Genomic DNA, 12,686 nt, shown 5'->3' on the forward strand with positions numbered 1-12,686 from the left:
TAACAAAACCACCCCCTCGACTAACCGTTATATGATGGAGAGAGAAGAAGCGGTATTTATTACACCATCCAATTGAAAATGCCTCGTTTCTATTTGTATTGTCGTTGCGTGGGCCCACTTCAGGAGTGTCTAATTAATATCGTTAATATCGTAGCGGGGAGTGTGCTGTTCAGTGTCTTTTTGTGTCTCATATGGCCTATATGGTATGAAGTGTTTTTATAGTAGTGTATATAGGAAGTCTTAACATGTAGAAAAGCTTAGCTGAAAGAGCTGGCAATTATTAAACATATTGTTTTTTTTTGTTTTTAAATTAAACATTCATATTCATATAAATTAAATTCATCTAATTTCAAACATTTCATCGTTTATTGCTCGTAAATAAACATTATCATCTGTAACTGTTTGCACAATAAGCCAGCTTCCGTAAAAAAAGCGATCAGCACGGTGCGCGGATTAGCATGTCGTGAGAGAATCCCACATTTTGAATATAGATAGGGCATGGCCTATCCATCACCTAAGTTGCCATTATGGGAACAACTAAGTGCAGTTTAGTTGTTAGCCTAAACGACTAGTTTACAGCATTGAAAAGAAAGCAGCTAGCATTCTGCACGCGAGCAGAATCTGCCAGCTTGCCACCAGAGCAAATGTTTACTAGCGGATTAAATTATTCGTTCCTAATTGACTGATCCACTTAAAGCATATTAAGATTTCTGTTTCACGGGTGGTTTCCGTTATATTATTTGCTGCACAGCATTCAATTCTGCTCCCATCACTGTGCTTTACGTGCTGTTAGCTTCATCTTCCATCTGTAATAGTCTTGTTTGCGAAAGTGTTTTTCCTACCAACGGTTTTCGCATTGTTGCCTCAATTGAACTACGTCCGTTCGTTCGGGTGGCTTTTCAAAAGCATCCAAGTAGCATGCACCCGAGCAAGGAAGCGCTCCGAGATAAATGACTTTTCTTATGGGCTATTGATTTTTTACCTATTTTTATGTGCCACTTCACGCTTCTTTGGAATTGTTCGTGTCCCCGACTTTGACCCCGACCCGTAGCGATGATGAGAGGCGATCATTATGGAAATGATTCCCTCGGCACCAGATGTGACCGGGGACAGTTCGTTCTTTACTTTTCATGACGGTGATTGCGAGCGAGAGAATGGAAAGTTCTATCACATAAACGCGATAGAACGGATAACGAGAGGAAAACATAAACAGAAGTGGCAGGAATGATGAAATGGTGAAGAGGAACAATAAAAAAAAACAATTTAGTTAAATTAATATAATACTAAAGATAGAAGGTCCACAAAAAGTAAAAAAAAAACAAAAACATAAGAAATAAACATGAACAAAGAAAATTAAAAACAGACATGTAAAAAAAGATGATGAAACAGTAAAATAAACTAGAGATCAAGTGAAAACAGTGTTGGTTAGCGAGAACATCAAAAGAATTAACTGAAAAAAATGAAAAAAAGAAGAAAAAGCAAGAATGAAAGAGAAAGACGACGCTTGATATTATCAAATCGATGAATTTATAATCTTTCATAATAACAGCATTAATACTATTATCATAAACGTTCTGATCCGTGTGCTATATAAAATCGAAGTAAGAATGCGAACTCATTGTGTGGATGCTCGTAACCTTTCTCAAGTTCGAGTGGCACTTCGAATTTATAACAACGGTCCGTCGGTCCGTAAGCGTCCTCCTGCAATGGACAAGAAAAATTCCATTGTGAAGCTTTCTTTAGTACAAAAAAAAATCAATCACGATTTTCTACTCTTTTGTACCGTTTTTATGTGTACGGCTCCACAGAGAGATGCTTTGTGTGCTTCTAAAACCATCCCGCTAGTGACGGTCATCTTTTCGTATTAATCCACCCCTGGGTGACAAGGGTTTGTTGACGTCATTCGGATGATGATTAAAATTTATCATGTTCACAATCAATAGGAAGTTTGTTTTTTGTGTGCGAAAGTTATCTTATCAAACAACAGCAAAGAATATTTTTAGAACATTTGTTTTTGGGGTTTTGTTAGAATGCTTTTGATGTGCGGTTCAAACCTGTGCCTTAAAGATGTGAAGCTGTAATGAATTCTTCTCAGCAATCTTTTGTCCCCATGGTAATCAACCTACATTTAAAGGCACATCTCTTCAACCTTTGGCAGATGCGTATCGCTACATTTTCTTTTTCCTGAGAAATGCTTTAAAACATTCCAAATTCCATGACAGCCATTTCGTGTGTTCCGTGACTTTCACTGGCTACCCCAAATTGATAACCATCGCCGTCAGCATCTGTTCCATAGGTACTCAATTGCTACACGGTCGTCACCACCCGCAATGGGTCGGGAATATTCTGTCACGGCGTTTCGTCTAAATTCTTCACCTCAAATATTCCACCGAGAAGGGCACGTTGACGACCACCACCACCGCTACCACCGAGATACCCTCATCTCACGCCTAGGTGTAAAGATCTGAAGCAGTTTGCACCGTACTTGGTGTGACCTCACGAGGGAAAGGCAACTATTATTCACCTTTTTCACTCTCTCTTTCTCTACTTCCGTAAGGCCAAAGAATTGCCACCAGAAATCTTGATGAAGCGCGGGAATCAGGCTTGGGAAAATTGTCTTTACCATCGTCCGCGCGCCCTATCCACCGTTTCGTTTTTACCCCGGTAATTCAGCATCATTTTCTTCTGGGGGTTTTGGTCGGCTTTCTTGGCTTCGGCTTGACAGACTGTGCTGTCCGTTGCAATGAAATTAACTTTCTCCATCTGCATCTCCATCTGCCGGCGGAGGAATTGAAGCAGGGAACCCCGAAATTCCCACTGGAACCGTCAATCTTTCAATCCCAGCCAGCACCGATACGGGAAAGGTTTCGTCCATCAATCGCTCCCATTTCTTCGGTGAACTCTGCCTGTGGCTCGTACTGAAGGTCCCTTTACGGCACGGACGCCCGATAAATGCCCGAACCCAAACGTTCAGCAAACGAACGAAACGACCATCAAATATGTCTTCCACTGGCAGATGATGGCAAATGAAGCACCGAAATAGAGCGAGCGCGGCCTATAGATAGATCTTCCTGTGGCAATACACATTTCCTCCAAAAAGGCAGAGCGAGAGAGGGAGAGAGGTTCCGGCAACCACTTCACCAATCCGACGCGTCACGTAAAATGACTTTGTCGGAAAATCGGAAAAACCAAAATCATTCCGTTTTTTTGTCGATTCTTGAAGATAAGGAAGACGACTTCAAACGCGGGCGAATGGTCACTTTCGGTAGTTCAAAACCACCGTCAGCAATTGAGTTATCATTAGTAGCGTTATCTTTGCCGTCACGCAGTTGATGTCCATTGGCCTTTGCGGAAAAGAATCTTTGGCTGTGCCGTGCGCGCTGGGCTTTTGGGGGGTTTTCCGTTTGGAAGGAAATTTACGATGTGGTCACTGATCGATTGTTCTGCTACTGGTTGTATTTATTTTCCCCATCATGTACCCCCTCGGTAAACTGGCCTGGCAAAATTCTTAAACCCATAAATTACTCACTCAAACTCGTGTTCTCGTATGGACATTGCACTTTACTACTGCCTCATGTTTGTGTGCGCTGTGATGGTTATTATTTTTATAGCTCTCTAATGAATGGAACTCATGCCAATCGCATATGCCTTCTGCAGGTGGAGTTATTCCAGCGTACGGAAAGCGTAATACCTGCCGGAAAGCATAAACGGTTGCTGATATGCGCTAATTCATTACACAATTCTTCGCATAATGCTTTAATCCTGAGAATAAATAGCCAACCCTGTGGAGCCTTGGTTCGCCCACACACAGCGTCGTGCCATCGTTGAGCGTATGCTCTACCCGATCACCACTAATGTGGCACGGGGTAAGAGGCATCCTCGGTCGATGAGATCGGATCGTTTGAAACGACCATCATGCTTATGCTTTGAGCACGTTCATTAGTCCGGAAGGATGCACAGCCACGGCGGTGCTGCTGCTGCTGCTCTGGGTACGGCTCGTTCTCGATAAAAAGATTTCCCGCATTATCGGTCGTTGAGCTGCGGTGAATCTCAGAAAATAACTCCGAAGAAAGCACTACGCACGTATCCATTCAATACACACGCACACCAGGAATGCCAAGCCCTTTGATGATGTGGCTGAATAGGGATCGATGGTGAGTAGAAGGTAGACCGTCGTGCAGGAAATTGAGTCAACGAAACACGAACAGCGTGTTACCGTGCCGACTACTGACTACTGGTGAATGGCCGATAGAACGACCATTTCCTAAGCACCTTCTTTATGACGATAAAAGCTCATTGCTCGCACATAGACGGACGGTGGCACAGTGGCACAAAAATAGTTCCTCCTAATCCTGCCTGATACCTCTACCGGGCGAGCGAATGAAAGAACTTAACCAGACAATTGGTGGCAATGTAGGTGTGCATCAGTGTGTTCTTGTACGTTTTAGGAAGGCATTTCTGAGCCATGTCGTGTGTGTATTTGCCACCGTCTCCTCTTACGCAATTCAATTTTCCACACCCCGCCGTGCTCGGAAAAGAAGCCACTGAAATGGTAAGCAATATTCGTACCGTGTGCTTGCGGATATGCACTTGCGGCGTTGCACATTGCAGAACAAAGCAAGCCATGGCAAGCCAAATAAAGTGTTTCAGTTCGACAGGTTGTGCCGAGAGCTGGTGGGTGATTGCAATCATTGTTCCGTTTCCACTTGATTTAACGACAAGTTGCAGCAGTACGCTACAGTGATGTTGCTGCAAGTGTGTACTGTAAGCCATCACCTCCACGATCTGTTTCCTTTCGGGATGGTTTCCACGGGCAACAACACAATTTCGAAGGATTTTACCACTTGCCAGCATTTGCTTACTGCATTCGAATTTATTCGCTGTTTATCTTCGGATCAGGCAAGATAATCGCTTCCAACTTCTTGGATAATTGATATTTTATTCACTTCCACAGTTCCGCAATGCAGGGCGCGCAATAAGAAGGTGGAAGCGAATGTGAACCGTCGCAAACACACATCACCATTAAGTCACTTTCTCGAAGAGAGTTTTCGGCACACACACACACACGCTGCCATTAATCATTTGTGCGTTTAATTGATTGCGTCATGATTGATTGTAGAAGGTGCAGTATTTGAGCAAGTGTTTCAAAATTAATTTTACCACCGGCATCGCTTTGGCGCTTGACGAAATTGATTTCGGGCAGGGGGGGCAAAGTTGTCTAGTTCTATAATTGATTTAGCATTTCAAACTGACAAAAGCACTTTCGATTGGCATAATTAACTTCTTGAGGAACGGCAACTATGGCTGATAAATATTGTTAAATTATCTGCATTCGTATATCTGTACAGGCAGTCCCCGAAATACGCGGTTCCTCTTGTATGCTGTTTTTGGAAATTTGACAGCTGAGCTAGTTTATAACACAAAATCTAAGCAAAAGAACGAACATTGGTCGAAAATACCTTTTTTTGTCACATAAATCATTTCTTTCTAACTTATTTTAATGTATTCTTTCTTAAAATCGTCTGATTCGGTGAAAAAATTAAGTCCAGAGAAGGAAGTCGACTCTGTGACTTTGAAGTATAAACGAAATTGCACCAGGATTCGACTTACGCGGATTTTTCTCGGGTCATCTCAGGGACTGCCTGTACACAACAATCGATCTAAAATTGAGTAACAGCTATAGACAAAGCGTGTTCACCTAATTAATCTCAGTTATCTTTAGAAGTACCAAAAATAAATCTAACATTCTCTCTCTACCGCTCTCTCTCCCAGAAAATATTCAAAATCTTCGAAATGAAACCATTCCCAACCATAAAGTTTAAGTTGCGTGATTTATGGCTGATTTACTAGAAAACTACTAGTGCAGCTTACGTTAGTGGGGAATAAATTGTACACCAAGACACACTAATGACTGATTTAGGGCAATTGATTGTTATGCCGTGATTTATTATGTGGTGAAATCTGGCGCCTAATAAAACTGCTTCAGCGCATCATTCGGACCACATGGGTTTGTGTTTAAACACTGCACTAAAGCCCCTTTCTGAATGGAGTTAGCAAAAGATTTTTTCTGCTCCACAAGAAAAAAAAATGGTGGCCGAAAGATTGCGCCATTCCCAATTCCACGTTCCCAGCGTTCACTTCATTTCGTTCTGTTTATCCCTTTTGTCTTGTGGCTGTCAGATTGTCTTCCCCCGCAACGAAGGTTTTGAACTGTCACTTGATATAAACTGCAACCTCGCTCAGGATTTACTGAAGTATGAAATAATGTCCCGCAATATGTCAGCACCATTAGAGGGGAGAAGCTTTCCGGTGTGTTTGTCTGTGCATTCGCTTCCTGGTGCTATCATTCTTTCTTTCCTTTTTTTTTGGTTTATTTTCCACCAATCAACCAACACATAATCCTGCATCCTCCTCTGTTGGTGCCGGGCAACAAATCGGTAGCAACAAATCCATCATTATTACCCGTCATCGATCAACATCAAAATTAATACACTTCCATTTTGTGCACTGTTTTCGTGGTGCTTGCTTTTCACGATGATGATGGTGTATTCTACGGTACGGCGCTATTCTTTTTGCTTGTAACATACTTACTGGCCCAGAATTCCAGCTTTATACAAACCAGATAATCCCCCTTCCCATCCATTTCGACGCTTTGTCAATGTCGACTGACCGGAAGCGTCCTTTCCTTATTGGAAACTTTCGAAAGCTTGATTGATCACACAAATCCACCATCACCTCCATTACCATTTGGCTAAAATTTAATTTTACACATGTCATTTCGATCCCTCCAGCATGTGATGTGCCAGCAAATGGACAAATGTCAATAAGATTCTTACATTCGCCTGAATGATTTACAATAAAACAATCCGGTGGTGTGCGGTGGAACGCAAGCGAGCGGCTTAACTGGTTCAGTGCGCTCAGCCACAATGTGCCGAAAGTTCACATCGATTCACTCACTCGTTGGTGCCATGTCCCGCACCGAAGCTCAGCATGATTTCTTTCCAACCCCCGTCCTCACGCTTCTACACATGATGTGAAGGATTTGGAAAGGAAGCTAGTACGAAGCTTTTGGATCGATGTTTGGATTTCTTTTCAATCGTTTCCCATTCGCTGCTCTCGTATGGGTATGCTTGCTGTTCAGACTAGAACACACGTTTCCTTCAAATAGCCAGAACGGAAGTTGGATAAAAAAGACACACAACTACTTGTTTCGACCATTCGACATTGACTGCTGTGGACGGACATTGCAGAACTAGGTACTCCGTCCGTGATAAAACAGAAGAGCCAGAAGGATAATTTGATGCACTTTTGCTCCTTTTTTGCGTCTGGCTCGTTACTAGCTTCGGACGCTCGGATATGAATTGTATGACAGAAGTACCGTGATGGCTGCTGCTGCTGCTGTTCACTGCAGGTTGCCCCAATTTCCTCGTCGCTGATTTTTGGCTATTTTTTGTCGTCCTGGTGGTGATGAGGAGAAGCAAGAGCGATGGTGTTTTGCCCTTCAACTCTACGCTAGAAATGTGATCTATAAATCAAGCACGACGCACACACACACACAGCGAAAGAGCACCGATGATCGGACCAACGGTGTACGTCACCGATGTCGCTCTAGCTATTTTCATTTTCGCAGAACATTTAGACGAACTCACCGAACGTCGTCGTCCCTCTGGCTGCTTCATGATAGTGATGACGCGTACCTTCTTTTTTTCTGTGTGCCAAAAACGGCTTGGACCTGCATTCGCGTTATAACGGGTGGCGTCCATAATGTTTAGCTATTCATAATCTGTGTACGGTTCAGTGGTCTCACATGACATTTGCGACATGGACCCTGCGGGATCAAAACCAGACCCCAGACACGCACGGTGTAGAAACGCAGTTGTGTAAACCAATCGGAAGATGAGCTGTGATGGGTATATGAATAGGGAACTATTTTTTATTTCGCAAAACTCCAATACGTCAGCTGCATCATCAGCGAAAATGGACTGTCGAGGAGAAAAAAAATCAATCACATACCAGAGAGCTACGGCAGACGATGGAAATTGCTATTTCCACTATTTCAACATTAAATTTGTTTTTTTTCTGTTTTGTTTTTTAGTTTACTTCCAACTTCCAACATTATTAATGTGCCAAATGTGTGATTGACGATCGTAAAAGTTTGTCACCTCAGACTCTATCCCTCGAATGATTCCTAACTCAACGTGGCAAAGAGTCATTGTTTATTGCACTTCAGGGTGGAATATAAAAATAATGCTCCCCCCGTCCCGATTTAATGTGTGTTCGGAAAATCTCCATTTAATTGTCACACTAAATACATCCCTCCGAGGGGCATCCGAGCGATCCAAATCCTCGTAAAATAAATCCTCCGTCGGGAAAATTGTCGATTAACGATTACAAAATGCCTCGTGGAGTCGGACGTTTTTTTGTCACCGGTCCGGTCTCGATGCGCCAGCAACAGCAAGATTTTATGTAAAACCATAAATTTCTCTACCATACCTCCTCTTACCTTTTGTTGTAAACTCGTCTAGTAATACAGCACAGCAGTCGAAACGTCGTGTACGGTTTAACACGATCGTTAGACATCTCGATCGTCGATACATATGTTACACTGTTCACTGTGTTGCTTCCCAGAACGTGACTTTACCACTGTGCGGAAAATGCATCTTACTCTGGTGCAAACCAAAAAGTGAAACAATGTTCTGCAACTTTACGATGTTCTTATGTGTTTCAAAATTGTTTTTGCCTGACTATCGTTTGTGCAACAACATTCACCATAAAAAGGCTGGCTGGCCCGAAGAAATGTCAACGCTGGGGGGAGAAAAAGCTTCATTAAAAAAGCAATATGTACCTATGCGGGGCAATGGGGGTTCCAATGCGCAACGTTATTGCTATTTTACAGGGTCCCCTCATTTTGGCGCATAGTAAATGGCAGTGTAAACAGTGCTACGAGTATTCCGGAGCACCGATGTGTCATCTATACACGGTTATGGCGCTTTGGTGGAATGTGCAATATGGTGCAGCCGTTTCGTAAGTGGAACCTTATCCCGAAAATACATCAAAGCCGTAATTAATTGACGCGGAAAGTTGTAACGATTTTTGGGGCTGTAATGATGGTTCTGCCAAATGTTGCACTTGGTCGTAATCGCTTAACTGCTCCAAGGGTAGTAAAACAACACGATGTTGCTAGTAGCGTGGTACTACTACTTTGCGCAAGCTTTTCTACATTCTACATTTTTTTTGTGGATTTTCAATGTTATTATTTTTTTTAAATAATCGGCTCTTAGTTAGACAAATAAAAAATAATTTATTCAAACATTAAATGAAATTAAAAAAAAAAATCTTAAATTGCTATTTGAGTTTTAGCTACAAAACATAACATAACAGCAGTGTACTCTCATTCTCATATGATGCATAAGATGTAAGCCAGATACCATGAACCAAATGCTTCTGAACATGCCAGGAATTTGCATCGGTTTGTAGTGCAGCTCTCGTTCGTTTGCTGAGAGAGGATTAGTTCGGTGTCCTCGTTACCAACAGACCTACACCTCGTCACGCTCGTCTTCGGCAAAGACATGCTATACGCTGGGCAAAAATAGGAAGCAACAGCAAACAAAGCCACCGTGCATTAAACAAATGGGAGGTACCATGACCCACGCCCTCCGACGCTGAATGCATTTCACATTCCAAAGACACATGCGAGTGTCATAAACCGAACACCGCATAAAACCATCAGATCATATTGTGCTGTTGAAGAACGGTTCCACCGGTACCACCTAGACAGCAGCATCATTATTTGAGGCTTTACGGGCAAAGCCTTCTCCGTACCGAGGTGAATTAGAGTTGAGTTTGGTTTGCTTGCTGTTGTAAGCTTTGTCTGAGGGAGCGGGACACACGCAAAACACTTTAACTACGCCAATCTGCCAATAAAGTAGGTGCCACGGATCAGCACTACTACTACTACTACTACTACTACAACTACAACTGCTGCAAGGTGTTGTAATGGAGTAGTAGTAGCCATGGCGATATGTTGCAGCTGATGTTGTTGAATCATAATTTCGCCTTTCGGTTGCGGTTTCCATGGGAATGGAGTTGGGAGGCGAAAAGTTGAAAAGCCCCTTTTTACCGTAGAACCCTGTAACACTTCGTTCTGCCCTCGCAGAGAAAAGTTTAACATGAGCACGATGAACCGTGTAGTGCAAATGAAGGAAGTGGTTGATGTTATCCTTTCGTGGAAGAAAGTTCCAATGCACAAGCACCACTCGTCAGAGCGTCAGACTAACTTAACGATTTGAACACGCATTCCAGCATTTCCTAGCGAGCTCGGCACACATGATGTGGAAATGTTAATTGAGTACAATCTGTGATAATAAACCTACGTATAAGTAAATAGTTTCGCTTATGAAAACCCCCGCCTCTTCGACGGATGGATAATTTATAACCGTTGTTTTTTATTTCGTTTCTCTTGTTGTTTCCCCAGGAGTGGCACATTCTCAGAACCAACCGAGACTGAAAATTTTGCCCGCATCGTCCATACAGCGGAAACCGGTTGGACACTCACTGCTGCTGACCTGTCGACCGGAAGTACCGGACACTAATCTGATCTCGGATCTCAGATGGAACGACAACCGCAACATGACCATCCTGCCGAAACCGTAAGTACCCGGGAGAAAACCAGGGTGGACTTAATATTTGCAGCTGGTTCCCTCTCTGGCTGGTTGTTGTAGGTGGTAAACGTTGTTGTAACAGCAGTAGGTAGTACGTCTTCGTCGTGAAGTGCAAAAATCCCTTTTGTTCTGGTTTATTATTTTTCTTTTCTTTTTTTGAGGGTTTACAGTGTCAAGCTTAATCTGGGTTTCAAAAGCGGATTACAGTTTATGTAGTGAGGAGAAGTAGTTTTTAGTGTTCGTAAAGATTCCGCGTGGATAAACTACTGCCAGAGTAATTTATAGTTTTCTAACATCACAACTAACGATTTTAATGTTTAACAAGGACGTGTTACGTTGCGTTACAGTGCGTTACGTTGCGTCATTGAAATTGTTACAGTGGCTTCTTTAGAACAGAGGTTAGGATTCTGATCGTGTAGATGAGTATTAATTTAATATTCCTTTCTTTCTGTAACGATGGTATAGTTGGTAATAGTTGATTTCTGCTCTATCTTTACTACTCCCGATCGCGCTGCCCCCGTCTCCATGTGCTTTTGGTTTAACTTTTGTTTTTTTTTCTTAATGATTTATTCCCGGTGTAGGATGAACTATTACTATCCTCTGTACGATTCGAAAGGTCGTAAGCTTCCAATGAAGTAAGTCCAAGTTTTGCCATAGCCTAGGAATGGTCGAACCCTCCTGTTGCTGTTTTCTTTCCATGCATTGTTTTTTTTTATTAGTTGGTTTGAGTTTATTTCCTCCCCGTTAACAAACAAAGCTCTTTTTCTCTTCTTCATCACTCAGTACATCTTACGTTTTGTGTATAATATGTTCCCATGCAAGTATATTTAGGACAAGCGTATTTAAATTTGCATCGTATACCCCACTAGTACCGATTCGTATTCGTATACCTTCTCACCAGACACTCACACATACCGAACATAGCGTTATTAATTTCGCCATTTAGTTGATCTCATCTCGTAATTAAATTGTGCTTTCTAACACTGTTTTGTGTTTTAACTGAAGTGTAGTTACGCTGTAGCAAACGCACTTTTCGCAATGCTGTACATTTGCCTTATCGTTTGTCACGTGGCGGTATCTCGCTCACCTTCCCGCGGACCCAGAACGGTCCAATGCGTACTCCTTCTGCTAGATGTGTGTGAGCGCTTCAGATTTTGCTGCATCCTTGTTTATAATGGCAACAAAGCAAAGCAGCTATCTGATGCAATATATGGGAAGTGTATGATCGCAACGTGCCCGTACGCTTGTGCGCCAAACTTAATTATAACTTTCCATTGTACAAAACGTGCGGCTTTGGAGCGGAATTATTCAACCACTCGAAAAGGAGAAGTACCCGAGCATCGAGAGTAAACCTAATTTACCCCCGAAATTCATCTCGCACCCAATTCCCTTCTCGGCAAACTAATTTTCGGTCCCCAGCCTAGGCATTGCGCGTCGTCCACTGGAGTGCTGTGGTGTGCTGTATATGACCACCGTCCGGTTATTCATTCACAAAAAGCTCAAATTCGATTGCATTTTATCGTAGCTGCAGCAACCATTTACGGAACACCCGTTGCACTCGTCGGTGCAATTGACCGTCTAAATGGCCAACGTTGTAGCTAAGTACAGCAACGACACCGAGCGGATGGGGGCCAGTGTTTCGCAACGAATGGGATTGCGCTTCGAAATGTTGTGTGATGCACATTTGTGGACAGTGGCTTCAGTCAGGGTAGGTGCGCGACTGTCCCGCCCAGACGCACATAATTTGACGCTGAAGGCAATTTCTAATAGATGCTGATGCTCAAGTTTACATTGCTATATACTACACCCTTAAGAAGTTAATCATCGACAGGCGTGGGGCCGGCTGGGCAAATATGCGTCTCCACGAGGTCACTCTCAACAACACAAGCATCTAAAGTTGTGTTCTCAAAATTACATTACGTTGTACATAGATCTCAGATTTTGCTTCAGGAAAACCAGCAATATGATGATGCATTAGCTTATCAATCAAGGATACTACTGAGTACTGGTCCGTACCCCAGTTAC

General features: G+C 42.7%; 1 protein-coding gene across 1 annotated transcript in view; it reads left to right on the top strand.

Annotated features, from left to right (window-relative positions):
* The window catches only part of LOC128299930 (fasciclin-2), a 55,313-nt gene that overhangs the window by 23,007 nt on the left and 19,620 nt on the right, over positions 1-12,686 (top strand). The window contains exon 2 of the mRNA XM_053036085.1: positions 10,475-10,649. Coding sequence (XP_052892045.1) covers positions 10,475-10,649 — 175 coding nt within the window. The remainder of the gene's footprint in view (positions 1-10,474; positions 10,650-12,686) is intronic.

The sequence above is a fragment of the Anopheles moucheti genome, chromosome 2 (assembly GCF_943734755.1).
Source record: "Anopheles moucheti chromosome 2, idAnoMoucSN_F20_07, whole genome shotgun sequence".
In the NCBI taxonomy this organism is placed as follows: Eukaryota; Metazoa; Arthropoda; class Insecta; order Diptera; family Culicidae; genus Anopheles; species Anopheles moucheti.